Here is a 21,509-nt window from a genome sequence, read left to right on the forward strand (position 1 = left end):
AACATTATTATTTGAGAACTAGGCTGGGTAAATTCTCTAAGCATCTTGTTTTAGTTTCACTTTTCCCAGTGAGAGGGCACTCATGAGTTTTAAGACCTTTTTGCTTGTTTCTAATGTGTAATTAAAAAAAAAAAAAAGGACTCCCATTCAGAAAACTGATTTGCTGTTTTCAGCTTTGTAAACAACCACATTGATTCAAGTTCTTTAGCACTCTGTTTTTGCCTTATGTTTGTTGAACTGTGATAAGGAAGACTGCATTGTCTCTTTATATTTTGTAATCCCCATGGTTTCAAATAAAAATTCTGTGACCTGTATTACAGGTCTTCAGTGACAGTCTTTGGATTTCACGTAAATTGTTACCAGTTTCTTGGTTGTCACCATCAACATGCTTGTGATCATGGGCACTTGTATATTGTTTCTTATGTATTCTAGCCTCTCCCGAAATCTTATGGATGTCTTTTTTAATGTTAAAGATTTTTTTCTTTATAATTTTAGTAATTCAGCATTCCCCTTTTTCAAGTACTATTAAAACTTTGGGAAAATTGGAAATTGGTCATCTGACAGAGGTCTGTGACATAGCATGTCTGAATACCTAGATGTTTGGAGAATCATTTTTGTAATATTTATATTTACATATTTACAGTTGATTAATTATTTTGTTTTAGTTTGTGTCACCTGTGCCATTTAAGGAAAAAAAAAAGCTTAACTATCACATCTTACAGGAAGACCTGTATTTGAACAGTCTTACATAAACAAAAGCACTATTTGTTTTCAAAGTTGAATGTCAAATCAGAACTTGATAAAACTTCATTATTCACTCCATTAGTGGTTAATAGTCTTTAGCTTGAGGAGTGCGTTCTCGTAAACGAAACATAGCTTTTTAGAATATTCAGAGTAGGATCCTTTGGTTTTACAGCTGCAAATAACATCTGTAACTGCTTTTAAAAATATGTGTTTAAGGAAGACCACAAAGCAGAATCTAGTTGTGTATTGTAGGGGGTTAATAGGTCTTTGGTGTGTGTGTGTGGAGCCTGCTTGGTTCTTATTAGTATTTGATGGATACAATGAAAGTTGTTTGTTTTGTTGTCTTAGAAAAATGAAAGCCGTGAAATCCATACCTGCACATTGTGGGTCGAGAGGTGGACAGGGAGAGCAGTTCTTCTGCTTTCCCCTTAGCCTTGAGGGGCCTTTGGGGGTGCTGGTTGACTCTGGACAGTCTGTCTCAAGGTACTCGCTGCTTAGATTCTGACCTTGAGATGCTGAAGTCTGCCTCTCTCACCCTGATGCTCCACGAGCAGAGTCACAGGGTCAGTGTTGACAGCGAACTATTTGAATTTCCTTCGAAGGGCTTCTAGATGTTTTTAGCTGTATTCCTTGGATTTGTTAAGGTGATTCAAAAAACAACAACAACAACACTCAGTGTTGATGGCCGCTTCATAGCATCCTGGGAGATTCAGTTCACTTAGTTGGGAACACCTTTGAGAATGCCATTAGGATCACTGTCAGAGAACCCCCGGGCGTGTCTCCATTTTGCTGTTTCGTAGATGTTTGCTCTGGGATCTCTCAGTTGTGCTGTCCCCAGGAATCCGCAGTGTTTGCAGTCATGGTCATTTGCACGTAGCCTCACATCCCCCCACAGGCAACATTGGTGATCAGCGAGATGCCACTGTTCAGATCGCGAGTGCCTCCATAATATCTCTCTCTTGTTTGCTAGGCAGAAGATGGTGTTAGTGATTGCGAGCTGCTGGCTGGCACCCTGGCAGAGCAGGAGTGAGTGAGTGCTGTTCAGCTTTCCGGCCCTGTGAGTCTGATGCCTTCCCTCCATGTTTTGGCATCGCTGCCAAACACATGCATTGAAATCCTTCATGATCACCAGTTTGTCAGATGGTTGCACTGTTTCCAAGAGTCTGTCCAGGTCCTCTGTATCTTCTTTTCTGTCACCTTAGTGTATGTCCATTGTGATGGGGACGTGGATGGTGTTGGAAGAAGGCACAGTGTGTATCAGGGCCAGACTGGCGACTTTAGGTCTAGTGAACGACTACAGGCTCCTCAGAGGGAGAGCATTTCCAGAGCGTCCATGCCCTCAGCCCAGCGCTGCCTGAGCTGTTGTTCAACTGGGGCCCGGTCCTGTGGTGCCGCGTGCGTTTTCAGCAGGTCCCTGGTTTTCTTCCATGGGACTGTGGAGGGTGCTCCATAGTGGGGTATGCTGCTGCTGCTGCACCCACGTGACAGGACAAGAGGAAGTCTTCTGTTTCCTTGCACAGTGCATTGCAGAAGCATGAGCCATGCAGTGCAACACCCCACAAGGCTCGGGGGCAGAAGGGGGGCCCCCACGAGGGTGCCCTTCCCACTGTCGTCCTCTCCTCGGAATGAGCCCTGCACCCTTGAGCAGGGTGATGTACGTGGCCAGGGGAGGGCAGGACAGGCTGTAGAGGGCAGGCCCCTGCTTGCCCTGAACTATGGAGCCCTCCTCAGACTTAAGCTGTGTGGCCAGGACAGGGCCGGGTGACTGAGAGCCATCTGACCCGGCCTGTGGTTGCATGGCCGTCATGCCGCACAACTGGGGCCGAAAGGCAGACCCGTCGCACATCTCCATTGTTGGCTGTTGAGTGAGGTGCTTACGTTTGCTGTATTGTTTAGGTCCTTTACTTTAAAATCAGTGTCAGGGCCAGAAATTCTCCTTGTACTCAAGAGCACTTCACTGTTAGAAAATTTGAGGTAACAGCTTTATCAGGAGGTGTGTGTGGCTGCACATGTGGCTGGCACGGGGTCATGCATCCTCCCTTAATCTGGTGAACATTTAGATTCCACTCCACATGAAACAGCCAGGCACTTTCTCCCTTTGTAGAAAGATACTTTTGCAAAGTTTCTTTGAAACTAAGATACCATGACGAGGCTAGCTAGCATTTGATGTCTAAGGTTACCACTCAAGGTCCCAGGTCCTCTGTCCTTTTACATAGAAACTGCCCACTTTTTAGTTCCCAAATGGAATCTTGTAAGAAAGATCAGTGAGAAATTAACATTCTTAATTGTAAATATAAGTAGAAGGAGCTTAATCTGCCCATAATCTGCCCAGGCTTATGTAAATGTCTTTTCTGGATTCCTCATGCAATGTCATCTTTCACCTGGCTGTTAGTTAGGGGTGTTGTGCTAGGAGATGTCGCGTGCAGCAAATCTAAGGTAAGAAGCACTGTGGCAGGTAGACAGGTGGACATACTGCTTTCCCCGAAGGTGGGGGATGGAAGGTTCTCCAGAGCCCCGATGTTCATTAGGAGCTCCACTGAACTCCATCATTTTTAGGTGCAAAAAAAGCATTTACCAGTGAAATAAAATTGGTGGAAGAAAGATTTTTTTTCAAGAAAACCTGATTCCTAAGCATGAAATTTGAAACCTTTAAACTCTATTTAGTTAAGTTATAGGTTTTGGGGATCAGTAATTATGATGTCGGTAATAATCATAAATGTCAAACAGCTAGTGATTGAGTTATGGATTTTTATTTATCCCAAGAAATAATCACAGATAACAATCATATCCCATGAAATAATCATAGATTAGGGTGATCATTCAGTTGATATGACTCTTTCTCACAGTAAAACTCTATAGTACAAAACTGTTTAACCCTTCCATTATGTCTGACCACCTCCCCTCCCCCTACCTTAGTCTTGACTCAGGATTTTTATGGTGTATGATACAGGAACTGTTTACTAATTCCTCACTGAAGTGAAATAGGAATTTGGATTGTTTGGGGGCACCTGGCTCATCCTTGTTTTTGTTTGTTAAACAGGAAAAGGACCAGCGAAGCCTAGACATAAACACTGCCAAGTGCATGTTGGGACTGTTACTAGGAAAAATCTGGCCCCTTTTTCCAGTTTTTCACCAATTCTTAGAGGTACTAAATTGTTATTTTATGGAATGTATGTTTGCTTGCTTAGAACTACCAAGTAAACTTTACTCGATCCTCTTCTGTACTTTTCTGTTTGTCATACTTCTCTGCCTGTAGGAACTGTGGCGACGTACTGGCTGCCCCTGAGCACGTTCCCGAGTCCCGAGCATCCCCGTGTGTGCACATGGCCCCGGCCCCCTACAAATGCTCCAGACACCGCAGCTCTGGCCTTTCCTCTCTTGTCCCCCTTTTGTTTGTGTTTAGATTTCCTGCTTTTTATAACAAGAGTAAAACAAGATTTACCTTATTTTGTGGCTTTAGATGAAGTTCCACTTTTATGAAGTGAAGGTTGGAGAACAGCCATCCACTCTCTCACTAAATTCAGTCTGTGTAACATGTCCTTACCTACTCTTATCTCCAAGAAACTTCAGTCTCAGTGGCCAGTTCCTTCATTTGGTATCTCCTGCAGTTTAAATTTTCTTCACGTTTGTGTTTGAAATAATCCAGCACTTTCCTCCATTGTTATCATTTGTTTGCTCTAAGTATTAATGAGAGAAATTCTGAGCTGCTGGTTATTAGGAACTGGCTCTGATGCCAATGTAATACTGTTAAGACTTGGAAGAACCTGAGGTGAAAGTCTGAGTTACTTGGGTTGTCATATATAGCCTCCTTCTTGCGCTCCAGTCCCCAAACCCCTTTAAAAATTGCTTTTTCCTTGAAAGGATAAGGGTGTTGGATCTTGGAGAAATTCCTGGACTTTACACTGACTCCAGCCTCACTCTTGAAATAATCTTCCTTACAACTTGTTGGTGTAATGGTCCAGAAAAACTTCTGACAGGCTTCTTTGAGAACTGTTATTAAAATTTGCTTTTAACATTACTAACTGGGATTCCTGAAGAAAGGTATGAAAACAAGTTTTTAATATAAGAAGCACTTGTTTACATGACAGCCCGTATTTACCAGTGATCTCTTCCAGTTTCTCTGACAACCCTCAGAAATGTTAGCTTTATTTGGAAAGTGAGTAGCAATGGGCTCCTGATCTCAGGATCCTGGGAAGAATTTAAGGCTGGGTGTGAAGGTCCTTCTGTAGCTGAAAGACTACAGCAGATTTGACTTCACACAGTTCCAGGAGCACCATCAACTGTTTCAGTGACTGGGTTTTGCTTTTAGTTGCTTAGAAAGTTTATAGTCTGTGCTTTGTTCTCTCTCTCACACCAGTTTGCATTTTTCTTTTAAAAGGACCCAGTAATCCTTTCATTTGAGCTTTTCTTGTGTTTACATCCTCCAAACCATTGGCTCAACTCTCTTTGCTTTTTATGTACTTGCTTTGTTTTCCAGTGTTCCCAATTTTAGTGGCAAAGATTTAAGAATTATCAGACTGGGTTTTATTTTTAGATTTTTATACAGGGATATTGTATTTTGAAATATGCATGTAGCCTTTTTCCTGTCTGGGAGGAAGAGAAAAACTATTTCATGGCTGTTCTTAGTCCTTTTATGATCAGACTCAAGTTTTTAATTATCAGAACAGTAACTCTTCAGTGACTGGACCACCTAGTCCTGAGAGTGCTTGCAGCACTTAGCAAGGTCTCATTGAGTAAACCCACGGTGGCATGTGCCGTTAGCTGACAGCTTGACAGGAAGCATGATGTTCATGTCAGGGCCTGTTAATGGGAGCAACTCTTTATTTAGCACTTACTGTGTGCCACACACTCAATAAAGTGCTTTTTATAAATTATAGAAATTATCTGCCTTAATCCTTACCACATCTCTGTGAAATGGATATTATCCCTCTTTTACATAAAAGGGCTTTTGCCATCTAGAAATTTCACTCCTAGGGATGTAACGTTGTGTTTCTTCGATGCATTTGTTGTTTTATGTTGAGCCCCCATAATATTTTTGTAATGAAAATTGTCATCCACAGTTCCCCTCTCGCTATCTCTCACCCTTCTCCTAGAATGGTGCCTAACACACCTCAAATGGAAAGTGATAACCTTCATGAGCTTTTATCAAGTTGATTGTCACAGCAGTTGAAACTGTCTGATTTGTTGTGTCAGTAATTCATATTATTTTTCCTCCACCAGCAATCAAAATATAAAGTTATTAATAAAGACCAATGGTGCAATGTGCTAGAGTTTAGCAGAACAATTAACCTTGACCTCAGCAACTACGATGAAGATGGAGCATGTAAGTACTGGGCGGGTGTCGTTTTCCCCCTGCCCCCCGCACGTTTGCTCCTCAGCCTCTGAGAAGTCTCATAGCTGTGTTGTTCCCTGCCTCTCTTCTCTCTCTCTCCAGGGCCAGTTTTGTTGGACGAGTTTGTGGAGTGGTATAAAGACAAACAGATGTCCTAGGACTTTATGCATAGCAGCGAGAGAGTCACTGTTACCACAGTTATGTCAACCATTAGCCATAAATTGCTGTTTGTACCCAGCGCATGCTGCTTTTCTCGCACGGTCTCCCTTTGGCAGGGACGCGTCGGTGTTTGCTGTTGAATGGGCCAGCTCTGCTTGCTGTGTGGCACTGTTCTCTTGGAAGGCTGCTTTGCAGTTTGTATTTACACTACAGATTGGTGAATTTGCCAGCGTCCTCACTGTGATTATGTGTATATTGCTGTTTAAATTTTGTATATGTGTATAAAAAGACAAAGCTTCACCTAGAGATTATTTCTGCAAAAATGTATTGTAAAATAATTTTTGTGGCATATTTCTAGTCCCTTTTTTCAAATGACCCAATTACACTTTTCTTTGGTCTCAAAATGTAGCATTTCAGATATAAGACAGAACAGCTGTTATCATATGCAAATGTTGCCAGAATTAACCTTATTATTTAAGAGGCCAACTTTGGAAGGAGGTGGGAGTTGTAACTTTTCAGAGGCGTTATGCCAAATCTAATTTGGTTTCCTTAAATATTAGCATTTTGAAATGATGCAAGTTAGAATAATTGAACATATAGACCCATACCATGCCACACATCATTTCCACCGTGCAGTATATAGGTTTTGGTTTTCTAATGTTAAAGCTGTCATAGTTTGAATATAGGTACAGATGAACAAATTACAATTGCACCTTTTTTTCCCTTTGGTTTTAAACCCTTGTACACTTTTTTAGTGCTTTTTTTTTCCTTTTGCATTCTTCTAGTCAGTGTTTGGTCTGCTGATGCTTTCTATGCCATTCTAAGTAAAATTTATTTTGCCGCCTCCATGAAAACCTAATGGTTTGCTGGCAATTTATAACTGCAGAGCACTTTTAGTTGTGGCTTGAATTTTTAGTTAAGCTTTCATGGTGTCTGATTTTCTAGTTTTGCGGGGGCGGGTGGGGGGAAGAACTATACTGTAAGTGAGAGGTGTTTTGTTTTGTTTTCCTTTTTTTGTTTCTTTCATGCTAGGCTTTTCCTGGCAGAATGTCCATTGCAGGCAGTGGACACGACACCACCAGCATTGAGCTAAAAACTCTATTACACGGTAGGACCTTTCCTGGAGGGGCCGCTCGTCATTACCTGAGTAATATGTACAGAGAGGTGATAGCCATTATTTATGTGGGTGAAGAAACAGGAGTAAATGGGATGGTATTTTTAGGTTTGTATTTTATGGTTTTTTTTTTTTTTTCTTTTCTTGTCTTAGCCCTTCTCAAGGAAATGTACAAAAAAACATGCTTCTCCCTCAACTCTCTGGTGCTATTGAATGACTTAATTTAGTCCCTAAAGTTTGTGAGAACACAATAGTCTAATGACTTAGACTGTCATTAGACAGTCTAATGACTTTCAACCAAGTGAAAGCTAGTGGTGCATTTGAGCAAGAAAATGCATAGTTGTGAGCAAAATCCATGACTGAACATGTGACAGTTGGAAGAGGTTCAGATTATTTCAAAACCTGGCCCCAAAACCTTTTGGGTCAAATGTGAACCTTTTAACGGCATTATATGAGTAAAGCACACAGACAATGCTACTGTTTGACCACGATTTCACAGTTTCTTTGCAAACAGTGTTCATATTTTCATATTTTGTTTTTCCCTAACTGAACCACCAAAGACAGGAATTTTGTGTGTATATACAGTGTGTGTGCATATACAAAATCATGATCTGGTAGAATGAAACTCACTTCCTTTTTCTACCAAATAGAAAGGTTTGGTTTGCTGTGAAATAAACCAGAAGTTTGAAAAACTCTGTAGTGATTAAGCATACTTAATCATTCCTTGTTTAGAAGCTGTAGACTCCCCTTCTACTTTACACATTCACACCAATTTGCACAAATTCATCCCTGAAAAGAACAGAAGACGTTGACAGCAAGCACAGCTCCTGAGACCAGCGTGTTGAAAGGGCTTCCGTTCCGACGGGTGCCTGTTAACTCCACTGGTGACTGGCTATAGGCAGGTTCCAATCTGTGGAGAACTTGATTCATTTTCAAAAGGATCCCATGAAGTTAACAAATCACACTTTAAAGGCAGCAGTTCTTAAATTCGATCAACTCTAGTTTTGTTTAAAGCAAATAGAAATCATCAATGAAATTATTTTCAAAGGTACTGTAACAAACTGGAAAATTTTTTTTAACAGTAAGCACAGTTAATCCCAAAATAAGAGGGTGGCTACAGGGAAAATGTTACATTTTAACACACAGTGAACATTTTGATGACAGGGGTTTTGGAAAAGCCAAGCAAAAATTATTTCATGATGTGTAACATGGAAGTAAATATTCCAGAAGGGTGATCTTGCCTGTTTAGAAAAGGCCAAATAATCTCTGAATTCCCTTGAAAAATAAATCTTTGTGACTGCAGCGTGCTTGCCCTTGGTTTCTGTGATTTTATGCAGTTATTTTTAAGGGGAAGAAGAGCCAGAAGTAATAAGATATTTTTTCATAAAAATCTCCCTAAGTTACATAAGTTGAGCAGTCACCAAGCACTTATTTATGGGCAAATGATAAGTAAACGAGGGTGCCTTTTTCTGGTTTTTCTTTATCACCTACATCTCCACCCTTTCTTTCTTTCCATCGTGTTTTGGCCTCCATGTTGCAATACTCTGTGATAACGGAATCCAACTTTTAGATGTTGACTGTTGCGGTAGGTCGGAAATTGCATTATTTGATTTGCCATAATCACCCTCTATAATGTTACGTGCAGCTTATTTGAAGCATGACCTCTGAACTAAGTTTTTATAAAGCTCACTAGACAGACTTCTAGGATCTGGATTAACAACAGACTTCTGTTGCCTCTCAGTCTCCATCTTAACAGTGCTTTTGAAGTTTATACAGAAAGCTTTAAAAGTTAGTTTGTGCCCTTGGTTTTTACTCTTACAACTGCTAAAATACCTCTGTAAGCCTTATCTTTTATTCTTTCATATGTTGTATAATAAATGTATAGAATCCATTGACCAACTAAATTGTTGGGTGTCTGTAAATGAGACCAAAATGTGGGTTGCTTCTTTTCATGAAGTCATTTCTCTCGGGGGTTACTGTCAGTGAACTGCAGCTAACCTGTAACTGTGAATGCTTCGTGTCGTCAGTATTTGCATCACCTTCATAAACGTGTGCAAGTCCTGTGACTCCCAGCTTAACTGAAATATTGTTATGCCACCTAACTTGAGTACAGCAAACTGGTTTTAGGTTTTAATGTAATTGATGTAAAACGATACCCCATAAATAAAAAAGTTATTTGTGTTTGGTTTCAGAACTGATTTGTTTATTTTTCTCTTTTCATGGCTTTCTCTTAAAAAATCCCTTAAGGTAGTTTTAGACTTCCCTGGGTGGCTCAGACGGTAAAGAATCTGCCTGCAGTGCGGGAGACCTGGGTTCTCTACCTGGGTTGGGAAGATCCCCTGGAGGAGGGCATGGCAACCCACTTCAGTATTCTTGCCTGGAAAATCCCCATGACAGAGGAGCCTGGCGGGCTGTAGCCCATGGGGTCGCAAAGAGTCAGACATGACTGAGCAGCTAAGCACAGCACACACGGTAGTTTTAAAGTATTTCATGTATCATCGAGTCAGCCCCAAGGCTACAGAAGTGAGGTGGCAAACCGCTCTTTCTGAACTTTCTTCATTTGTTTGAACCTATAGGAAGGCAGGACCTAGTTCCCATGATGCTGTGACTTGGTTACATCATACTGAAATGACTCATTTGAATGTTCTTCCCAAATTCTGGTGGGAAGAATAACTTTTAGGCAGAAGCTTAGAGAAAAGCTTTTGTGATTCCTTGAGAAAAGAATTGCCCTTGGAACTTTGTTATAGCTAGAAAGGAAAGAAAAAAGAAACCTATCATGTGAGCAAACAATACATCAAACTTTCTGGCCCTGTGTACCTAAGCTAAGCTTGTGGTGCAGGAGGTATTCCAAAATAAGGCATGTTCACCACTTCTGGCACATTCAACAGAAAATACTTTGGGTTCCACCCCCTCCTCGAATTGGTTCCTAACATTTATCTTCAGTTGCCTTAACAAAAAATAAAATCATCCCATGTATAGAAGTGTACTTGCTGAGAAATTATGATAAGTAGCCTGTGCTGAGAATAATAATTGGAAACTGAAAAAACAAAAATTGGCTGTAGTAATTAAATGGAAAAATTTTTTTAAACATCATTTAAAATGTAAATCTCTTCTCCCAAAGAAATGTATTCAGTCCTCTGAAGGAAATTCTTTTGCAGTCCTTCCCTGGAGAGTGGATTATGAAGAACTCTGGCCTTGAGAAAGCATGCTGAAGAGGTTTGGTTTTCCCTCTGACACTTTCCAGCAGAGACATCTCAGAATTGCCTAATCTGAATATCTGAAATTCAAACTAGTGTTCTGTAGAAGTCTTAGATAAATGTATGATGATTAAAGAGAGCTGCAGCTGTACTTGTTACCAGTGAACTAACTCTCCAGAGAGTTTTGGTCTAACTTCTAATAGTATATTGAAAGCCACTGTGTTTTTTTCCTCTTGATGGCCTATTATTTATTTTGGCTTCATTACTTGTTGGCTCCTACATATCCTACCTCGAGAGTAGGATTTGGACAAGGGTTATCCTATCACAGAGGACTTCCCTAGAGCTCAAAACGGTAGAGAATCTGCCTGCAATGCAGGATACCCGGGTTTGATCCCTGGGTCGGGAAGATCTGCTGGAAAAGGGAATGGCAGTCCACTCCAGTATTCTTGCCTGGAGAATTCCATTGATAGAGGAGGCTGGTGGGCTACAGTTCGCGGGGTCGCAGAGAGTTGGGCATGACAGCAACTATTACTTCATCACATAAGTTCCCAGAATCACTCCATAAAATAATAGATGCCTTTGAATAACCTATTCTGCATGTCTTAAAGTGCTCATAAATCCTTCCAAACCTTATACTCCCCCCATCAAGGTTGATTTTCAGATTCTCAGTTTAATCATTATCTTTATTAACTTGAATTGTATGTTGAGGCAGAATTCCTATGTGAAATTGAGAACATAAGAATCAAATTTTATAAGTGTGCAGAGAGGGGACTGGAATAAATAGAAAATCAACAGACTGAAGAATTAGGGAGGATCTCTGGATGGAAAGTTTTATGGTGATTGGGTTTAAGTGGCACCTTATCAATTATACATGGTAGGCCAGAAAGATACTGACTCAGCTGGAGATGAGTGTTCCTTTTGGAGAGTTGGGCATTATGGGGACTCATCCAAGAACTGTCCCTAAGGAGGTGCAGCAGTGTACACAAAGATATCAGTGGAGGTGGCAGAATCTTTCTAGTCCATCATACTGATTGTCATTACTTTAGCACACCATTGCTAAGTGTTTATGTGTGGATTTTTGTTTTGAGATCTGGTTACCAGCAGGCTGTAAGGATTCGAGGGGTGCAGTTGAGAAGGCCAGTTGTTGACTTAATGACATCATGTAGCTCCTTTTGGAAGAGAAGGCGGCAAGTCAGACCATGTGCTGTATCCTGATCTCCTGGAAATACGTAGAGGAAACAAGTTCAGAGCGTTTGAGTGACTTGTCCTAAGTCACATAGCTGGAAGGGAGCCGAGGTATAAACTCAGGTGGATGTCTCTACCCAGAATTTGCTGGGGTGCTCATACAGAGTGAGAGAGTTGGCCTGCAGGAGGATGAAAGCGTGTAAGCTCTCTGTGCGCTGCTGGGTTCTCTGATGGACTTACTGGTGCCCCTCTCCTGCTAATTTTATTAAGAGTTTGGGAGAAACTGGAGTTCAGGGTTGGCCAATTTTTCAGAAGTGGGCATTTTAGGGATTTGTTGAGCATCAGTCAAGGAATTGAGGTCACTGGAGTAAGGCTATTTGTTGCTAATTAGCCAATTTCAGAAGTGTGGGGCTGGCTTCCAAAGGCATCGTCTGGTGTGTGGGTGTTTTCCAACAGTACCAAGCAATTCAGTTCTGACATGATCTACCCAGAAAGAATGTTAGATCCCACAGGTTAAGGGCTCAGTCCTGCAAGACTGCACCCCTACCCCGCTTCAGATGCCAATTCCAAGTCCAGGTTGTCACCTGTGCTTCTAACCAACTGGCTATAATTTGCTAAATCTCCCACAACTCTTCATTAGGTTCAATTAATTTGCTATAGTGATTCATAGAACTTAGAGAAATAGTCGCTTCCAATGTCGTTGTTTAGTCACTAAGTTGTGTCGGACTCTTTTGGGACCCCATGGACTGTATCTCCCCCAGGCTTCTCTGTCCACGGGTTTTCCCAGGCAAGAATACTGGAGTGGGTTGACATTTTCTTCTCTAGGGGATCTTCTGACCCAGGGATTGAACCTGCGTCTGCTGCATTGGCCGGTGGATTCTTTACCACTGCATCACCTGGGAAACCCCTTCCTTCCATTACCAGTTTATTATAAAAGAATGTAATTCAGAAACAGCCTAATGGAAGAGACAGAGGGCAAGGTACGTGGGGCATGGAGCTCCCATGCTTCCTAAGTGCACCACTCTCCCCACATCTTCACGTGTTCATGAAAGCTATCTGAAGTCTGTCCTTTCGAGTTTTTAAAGAGGCTTCATAACAGCCCTGATTGGTTAAATCATTGGCTATTGGTAATTGAATGCAATCTCCAGCTCTTCTCTGAAGATGAGGGGTTTAGACTGGAAATTCCAACCCTCTAATCACAGGGCTGGTTCCCCTGGCAAGCAGCCCCATTAGGGGCTTTCTAAAAGGCATCTCATTGACATAACAAAAGACACCATAATTTCTATTCACTTATAGAAATCCCAAGGATTTTAGGAGCTCTGTGTCAGGAACTGGGACAAAGACCAAACATACCAAACTTTTAAGTCAAAGTACCACATGTGGGTCCCCATACAAAACTGTCATTGATCAATAGAGACGAGTTTAAAAATGAGTTCTAGCAGTTACATGTTCCTATGATCAGTGAACAATCCACTTTCCCCTCCTTTTTTGGATTTGAAATACTCTCAACATGTGAAATGGAGTATTCCCTGCCGTATCAGTAAACAAGGATGCCGCAGCCATTGGTGATTTTGGGCCTCCAGATGTGAATTTCTGAGCCCCAAGAGTGCTCAAAAAGGGAGAACAATGCTTGCAATCCAGCAATTGTTGACTGCTGATATTCTACAGTGAATGGTGAGTGAGGAACTAAGGATGTGAAAAACCAAAAGCAGGATGCTGGCCCCAGATAGCCGTGATGCATATGAAAGGAATGATTTTGGTGTACCCAGACATTTGCATCTTCCATACAAAGAAGAGTGCTGTATTCCTTAGTTTGAGATACCTGGCTTTTCCATAATTCACAATAATCTTTGACATTTGTTGCACACTTCTACATAACCTGACTCCTTCCCCTACCTGCTTGAAACTTCTTTCAGGGTTACTTGAGATGCTGTCTTCCAGGCTTGAAATCCTAAAAATTGCCACCAAATAAAACATAACCCTCAATTTCTTTGCATTGATTGCTGAGGAAGGCTTTCTTATCTCTCCTTGGTATTCTTTGGAACTTTGCATTCAAATGGGTATATCTTTCCTTTTCTCCTTTGCTTTTGCTTCTTTTCACAGCTAATTGTAAGGCCTTCTCAGACAGCCTTTTTTTTGCTTTTTTGCTCTTTTGCTTTTTCTTGGGGATGGTCTTAATTCCTGTCTCCTGTACAATGTCATGAACCTCCATCCATAGGGAGCATTTCATGCAAAGATGGGCTCAATAAAGGACAGAAATTGTATGGACCTAACAGAAGCAGAAGATATTAAGAAGAGGTGGCAAGAATACACAAGAACTGTACAAAAAAGATCTTCATGACCCAGATAATCACGATGGTGTGATCACTCACACGCACCTAGAGCCAGACATCCTGGAATGTGAGGTCAAGTGGGCCTTAGGAAGCATCACTATGAACAAAGCTAATAGAGGTGATGGAATTCCAGTTGAGCTATTTCAAATCCTGAAAGATGATGCTATGAAAGTGCTGCACTCAATATGCCAGCAAAGTTGGAAAACTCAGCAGTAGCCACAGGACTAGAAAATGTCAGTTTTTATTCTAATCCCAAAGAAAGGCAATGCCAAAGAAGACATACAGATGGCTAACAAACACATGAAAAGATGCTCAACATCACTCATTATCAGAGAAATGCAAATCAAAACCACTATGAGGTACCATTTCACGCCAGTCAGAATGGCTGCGATCCAAAAGTCTACAAGCAATAAATGCTGGAGAGGGTGTGGAGAAAAGGGAACCCTCTTACACTGTTGGTGGGAATGCAAACTAATACAGCCACTATGGAGAACAGTGTGGAGAGTCCTTAAAAAACTGGAAATAGAACTGCCTTATGATCCAGCAATCCCACTGCTGGGCATACACACTGAGGAAACCAGAAGGGAAAGAGACACGTGTACCCCAATGTTCATCGCAGCACTGTTTATAATAGCCAGGACATGGAAGCAACCTAGATGTCCATCAGCAGATGAATGGATAAGAAAGCAGTGGTACATATACACAATGGAGTATTACTCAGCCATTAAAAAGAATACATTTGAATCAGTTCTAATGAGGTGGATGAAACTGGAGCCTATTATTCAGAGTGAAGTAAGCCAGAAGGAAAAACACCAATACAGTATACTAACGCATATATATGGAATTTAGAAAGATGTTAACAATAACCCTGTGTACGAGACAGCAAAAGAGACACTGATGTATAGAACAGTCTTATGGACTCTGAGGGAGAGGGAGAGGGTGGGAAGATTTGGGAGAATGGCATTGAAACATGTAAAATATCATGTAAGAAACGAGTTGCCAGTCCAGGTTCGATGCACGATACTGGATGCTTGGGGCTAGTGCACTGGGACGACCCAGAGGGATGGTATGGGGAGGGAGGAGGGAGGAGGGTTCAGGATGGGGAACACATGTATACCTGTGGCAGATTCATTTTGATATTTGGCAAAACTAATACAATTATGTAAAGTTTAAAAATAAAATTAAAAAAAAAAAGAATGCTTAAACTACCGCGCAACTGCATTCATCTCACACTCTAGTAAAGTAATGCTCAAAATTCTCCAAGCCAGGCTTCAGCAATGCGTGAACCGTGAACTTACAGATGTTCAAGCTGGTTTTAGAAAAGGCAGAGGATCAGATCAGATCAGATCAGTCGCTCAGTCGTGTCCGACTCTTTGCGACCCCATGAATCACAGCACGCCAGGCCTCCCTGTCCATCACCAACTCCCGGAGTTCACTGAGACACGTCCATCGAGTCAGTGATGCAATCCACCCATCTCATCCTCTGTCGTCCCCTTCTCCTCCTGCCCCCAATCCCTCCCAGCATCAGAGTCTTTTCCAATGAGTCAACTCTTCGCATGAGGTGGCTGAAGTACTGGAGTTTCAGCTTTAGCATCATTCCTTCCTAAGAAATCCCAGGGCTGATCTCCTTCAGAATGGACTGGTTGGATCTCCTTGCAGTCCAAGGGACTCTCAAGAGTCTTCTCCAACACCACAGTTCAAAAGCATCAATTCTTCGGCGCTCAGCCTTCTTCACAGTCCAACTCTCACATCCATACATGACCACAGGAAAAACCATAGCCTTGACTAAACGGACCTTTGTTGGCAAAGTAATGTCTCTGCTTTTGAACATGCTATCTAGGTTGGTCATAACTTTCCTTCCAAGGAGTAAGCGTCTTTTAATTTTATGGCTGCAGTCACCATCTGCAGTGATTTTGGAGCCCAAAAAGATAAAGTCTGACACTGTTTCCCCATCTATTTCCCATGAAGTGATGGGACCAGATGCCATGATCTTCGTTTTCTGAATGCTGACCTTTAAGCCAAATTTTTCACTCTCCTCTTTCACTTTCATCAAGAGGCTTTTTAGTTCTTCTTCGCTTTCTGCCATAAGGGTGGTGTCATCTGCATATCTGAGGTTATTGATATTTCTCCTGGCAATCTTGATTCCAGCTTGTGCTTCTTCCAGTCCAGCGTTTCTCATGATGTACTCTGCATATAAGTTAAATAAGCACGGTGACAATATACAGCCTTGACGTACTCCTTTTCCTATCTGGAACCAGTCTGTTGTTCCATGTCCAGTTCTAACTGTTACTTCCTGACCTGCATACAGATTTCTCAAGAGGCAGGTCCGGTGGTCTGGTATTCCCATCTCTTTCAGGATTTTCCACAGTTTATTGTGATCCACACAGTCAAAGGCTTTGGCATAGTCAATAAAGCAGAAATAGATGTTTTTCTGGAACTCTCTTGCTTTTTCCATGATCCAGCAGATGTTGGCAATTTGATCTCTGGTTCCTCTGCCTTTTCTAAAACCAGCTTGAACATCTGGAAGTTCACGGTTCACATATTGCTGAAGCCTGGCTTGGAGAATTTTGAACACTACTTTACTAGCGTGTGAGATTAATGCAATTGTGCGGTAGTTTGAGCATTCTTTGGCATTGCCTTTCTTTGGGACTGGAATGAAAAATGACCTTTTCCAGTCCTGTGGCCACTGCTGAGTTTTCCAAATTTGCTGGCATATTGAGGGCAGCACTTTCACAGCATCATCTTTTACAATTTGAAATAGCTCAACTGGAATTCTATCACCTCCACTAGCTTTGTTCGTAGTGATGCTTTCTAAGGCCCACTTGACTTCACATTGCAGGATGTCTGGTTCTAGGTCAGTGATCACACCATCGTGATTATCTGGGTCGTGAAGATCTTTTTTGTACAGTTCTTCTGTGTATTCTTGCCATCTCTTCTTAATAGCTTCTGCATTTGTTAGGTCCATACCATTTCTGTCCTTTATCAAGCCCATCTTTGCATGAAATGTTCCTTTGATATCTCTGATTTTCTTGAAGAGATCTCTAGTCTTTCCCATTCTGTTGTTTTCCTCTATTTCTTTGCATTGATCACTGAAGAAGGCTTTCTTATCTCTTCTTGCTATTCTTTGGAACTCTGCATTCAGATATTTATATCTTTCCTTTTCTCCTTTGCTTTTCGCTTCTCTTCTTTTCACAGCTATTTGTAAGGCCTCCCCAGACAGCCATTTTGCTTTTTTGCATTTCTTTTCCATGGGCATGGTCTTGATCCCTGTCTCCTGTACAATGTCACGAACCTCATTCCATAGTTCATCAGGCACTCTATCTATCAGATCTAGGCCCTTAAATCTATTTCTCACTTCCACTGTATAATCATAAGGGATTTGATTTAGGTCATATCTGAAGGGTCTAGTGGTTTTCCCTACTTTCTTCACTTTAAGTCTGAGTTTGGCAATAAGGAGTTCATGGTCTGAGCCACAGTCAGCTCCTGGTCTTGTTTTTGCTGCATCTCCATCTTTGGCTGCAAAGAATATAATCAATCTGATTTCGGTGTTGACCATCTGGTCATGTCCATGTGTAGAGTCTTCTCTTGTGTTGTTGGAAGAGGGTGTTTGTTATGACCAGTGCATTTTCTTGGCAAAACTCTATTAGTCTTTGCCCTGCTTCATTCTGTATTCCAAGGCCAAATTTGCCTGGAGAGGTGTTTCTTGACTTCCTACTTTTGCCTTCCAGTCCCTTATAATGAAAAGGACATCTTTTTTGAGTGTTAGTTCTCAAAGGTCTTGTAGGTCTTCATAGAACCGTTCAACTTCAGCTTCTTCAGCGTTACTGGTTGGGGCATAGACTTGGATTACTGTGATATTGAATGGTTTCCCTTGGAAACGAACAGAGATCATTCTGTCGTTTTTGAGATTGCATCCAAGTACTGCATTTTGGACTCTTTCGTTGACCATGATGGCTACCCCATTTCTTCTGAGGGATTCCTGCCCACAGTAGTAGATATAATGGTCATCTGAGTTAAATTCACCCATTCCAGTCCATTTCAGTTCACTGATTCCTAGAATGTCGACATTCACTCTTGCCATCTCTTGTTTGACCACTTCCAATTTGCCTTGATTCATGGACCTGACATTCCAGGTTCCTATGCAGAGGAACCAGAGATCAAATTGCCAACATCTGCTGGATCATGGAAAAAGCAAGAGAGTTCCAGAAAAACATCTATTTCTGCTTTATTGACTATGCCAAAGCCTTTGACTGTGTGGATCACAATGAACTGTGGAAAATCCTGAAAGAGATGGGAATACCAGACCACCGGACCTGCCTCTTGAGAAATCTGTATGCAGGTCAGGAAGCAACAGTTAGAACTGGACATGGAACAACAGACTGGTTCCAGATAGGAAAAGGAGTACGTCAAGGCTGTATATTGTCACCGTGCTTATTTAACTTATATGCAGAGTACATCATGAGAAACACTGGACTGGAAGAAGCACAAGCTGGAATCAAGATTGCCAGGAGAAATATCAATAACCTCAGATATGCAGATGACACCACCCTTATGGCAGAAAGCGAAGAAGAACTAAAAAGCCTCTTGATGAAAGAGGAGAGTGAAAAATTTGGCTTAAAGGTCAGCATTCAGAAAACGAAGATCATGGCATCTGGTCCCATCACTTCATGGGAAATAGATGGGGAAACAGTGTCAGACTTTATCTTTTTGGGCTCCAAAATCACTGCAGATGGTGACTGCAGCCATGAAATTAAAAGACGCTTACTCCTTGGAAGAAAAGTTATGACCAACCTAGACAGCATATTGAAAAGCAGAGACATTACTTTGCCAACAAAGGTCCGTCTAGTCAAGGCTATGGTTTTTCCAGTAGTTATGTATGGATGTGAGAATTGGACTATAAAGAAAGCTGAGTGCCAAAGAATTGATGCTTTTGAACTGTGGTGTTGGAGAAGACTCTTGAGAGTCCCTTGGACTGCAAGGAGATCCAACCAGTCCATCCTAAAGGAGTCCTGGGTGTTCATTGGAAGGACTGATGCTGAAGCTGAAACTCCAATACTTTGGCCACCTGTTGTGAAGAGCTGACTCATTTGAAAAGACCCTGATGCTGGGAAAGATTGAAGGCAGGAGGAGAAGGGGATGACAGAGGATGAGGTGGTTGGACAGCATCACCGACTAAATGGACATGGGTTTGGGTAGGCTCTGGGAGTTGGTGATGGACAGGGAGGCCTGGTATGCTGCAGTTCAAGTGGTCGCAAAGAGTCGGACACAACTGAGTGACTGAACTGACTGACTGACTCAATTTCTATGTTCTGACTGTTTTTTAAGACGACAAGATAAAGGAGAGACAAGAGATGATATTGGTGTGAAGGACTGAAGGAATAAGCAGAAAGGATTCCAAAGCATAGGTGGAGATTTAGTAGCAGGACAAGTTGGACCAATTTTCCCAAGACAGCAGAAAACAGAAGATTCTTGTAAATGGGTAGGAGGTCGTGAAGGTTTCTCACTTTGTGGTTTTCATTTATTCTGGGACTGATTCAAAGTTGTTTTTTTTGTTTTTTTTGTTTTTTACATTTCTTTCAAATTTGCTTTAAATTTTCTTTTTTTTTTAATTAATTTTATTTTATTTTTAAACTTCACAAATTGTATTAGTTTTGCCAAATATCAAAATGAATCTGCCACAGGTATACATGTGTTCCCCATCCTGAACCCTCCTCCCTCCTCCCTCCCCATACCATCCCTCTGGGTCGTCCCAGTGCACTAGCCCCAAGCATCCAGTATCGTGCATCGAACCTGGACTGGCAACTCGTTTCTTACATGATATTTTACATGTTTCAATGCCATTCTCCCAAATCTTCCCACCCTCTCCCTCTCCCTCAGAGTCCATAAGACTGTTCTATACATCAGTGTCTCTTTTGCTGTCTCGTACACAGGGTTATTGTTAACATCTTTCTAAATTCCATATATATGCGTTAGTATACTGTATTGGTGTTTTTCCTTCTGGCTTACTTCACTCTGTATAATAGGCTCCAGTTTCATCCACCTCATTAGAACTGATTCAAATGTATTCTTTTTAATGGCTGAGTAATACTCCATTGTGTATATGTACCACTGCTTTCTTATCCATTCATCTGCTGATGGACATCTAGGTTGCTTCCATGTCCTGGCTATTATAAACAGTGCTGCGATGAACATTGGGGTACACGTGTCTCTTTCCCTTCTGGTTTCCTCAGTGTGTATGCCCAGCAGTGGGATTGCTGGATCATAAGGCAGTTCTATTTCCAGTTTTTTAAGGACTCTCCACACTGTTCTCCATAGTGGCTGTATTAGTTTGCATTCCCACCAACAGTGTAAGAGGGTTCCCTTTTCTCCACACCCTCTCCAGCATTTATTGCTTGTAGACTTTTGGATCGCAGCCATTCTGACTGGCGTGAAATGGTACCTCATAGTGGTTTTGATTTGCATTTCTCTGATAATGAGTGATGTTGAGCATCTTTTCATGTGTTTGTTAGCCATCTGTATGTCTTGTTTGGAGAAATGTCTATTTAGTTCTTTGGCCCATTTTTTGATTGGGTCATTTATTTTTCTGGAGTTGAGCTGTAGGAGTTGCTTGTATATTTTTGAGATTAGTTGTTTGTCAGTTGCTTCATTTGCTATTATTTTCTCCCATTCTGAAGGCTGCCTTTTCACCTTGCTAGTAGTTTCCTTTGTTGTGCAGAAGCTTTTAAGTTTAATTAGGTCCCATTTGTTTATTTTTGCTTTTATTTCCAATATTCTGGGAGGTGGGTCATAGAGGATCCTGCTGTGATGTATGTCAGAGAGTGTCTTGCCTATGTTCTCCTCTAGGAGTTTTATAGTTTCTGGTCTTACGTTGAGATCTTTAATCCATTTTGAGTTTGTTTTTGTGTATGGTGTTAGAAAGTGTTCTAGTTTCATTCTTTTACAAGTGGTTGACCAGTTTTCCCAGCACCACTTGTTAAAGAGGTTGTCTTTAATCCATTGTATATTCTTGCCTCCTTTGTCAAAGATAAGGTGTCCATATGTGCGTGGATTTATCTCTGGGCTTTCTATTTTGTTCCATTGATCAATATTTCTGTCTTTGTGCCAGTACCATACTGTCTTGATAACTGTGGCTTTGTAGTAGAGCCTGAAGTCAGGTAGGTTGATTCCTCCAGTTCCATTCTTCTTTCTCAAGATAGCTTTGGCTATTCGAGGTTTTTTGTATTTCCATACAAATTGTGGAATTATTTGTTCTAGCTCTGTGAAGAATACCGTTGGTAGCTTGATAGGGATTGCATTGAATCTATAAATTGCTTTGGGTAGTGCAATCATTTTCACTATATTGATTCTTCCAATCCATGAACATGGTATATTTCTCCATCTATTAGTGTCCTCTTGGATTTCTTTCACCAGTGTTTTATAGTTTTCTATGTATAGGTCTTTAGTTT

General features: G+C 41.4%; 1 protein-coding gene across 6 annotated transcripts in view; it reads left to right on the top strand.

Moving 5' to 3' along the window:
- The window catches only part of DCUN1D4 (defective in cullin neddylation 1 domain containing 4), an 81,940-nt gene extending 72,397 nt beyond the window's left edge, over positions 1-9,543 (top strand). For all 6 annotated transcript variants that reach the window (XM_070791422.1, XM_019962730.2, XM_019962732.2 and 3 more), the window contains 3 exons: positions 3,785-3,889; positions 5,965-6,067; positions 6,179-9,543. In XM_070791422.1, coding sequence (XP_070647523.1) covers positions 3,785-3,889; positions 5,965-6,067; positions 6,179-6,234 — 264 coding nt within the window. In that variant the 3' untranslated portion in view covers positions 6,235-9,543. The remainder of the gene's footprint in view (positions 1-3,784; positions 3,890-5,964; positions 6,068-6,178) is intronic.
- The last annotated feature ends 11,966 nt before the right edge of the window (positions 9,544-21,509 follow it).

The sequence above is a fragment of the Bos indicus genome, chromosome 6 (genome assembly GCF_029378745.1).
Source record: "Bos indicus isolate NIAB-ARS_2022 breed Sahiwal x Tharparkar chromosome 6, NIAB-ARS_B.indTharparkar_mat_pri_1.0, whole genome shotgun sequence".
Classification (NCBI taxonomy): Eukaryota; Metazoa; Chordata; class Mammalia; order Artiodactyla; family Bovidae; genus Bos; species Bos indicus.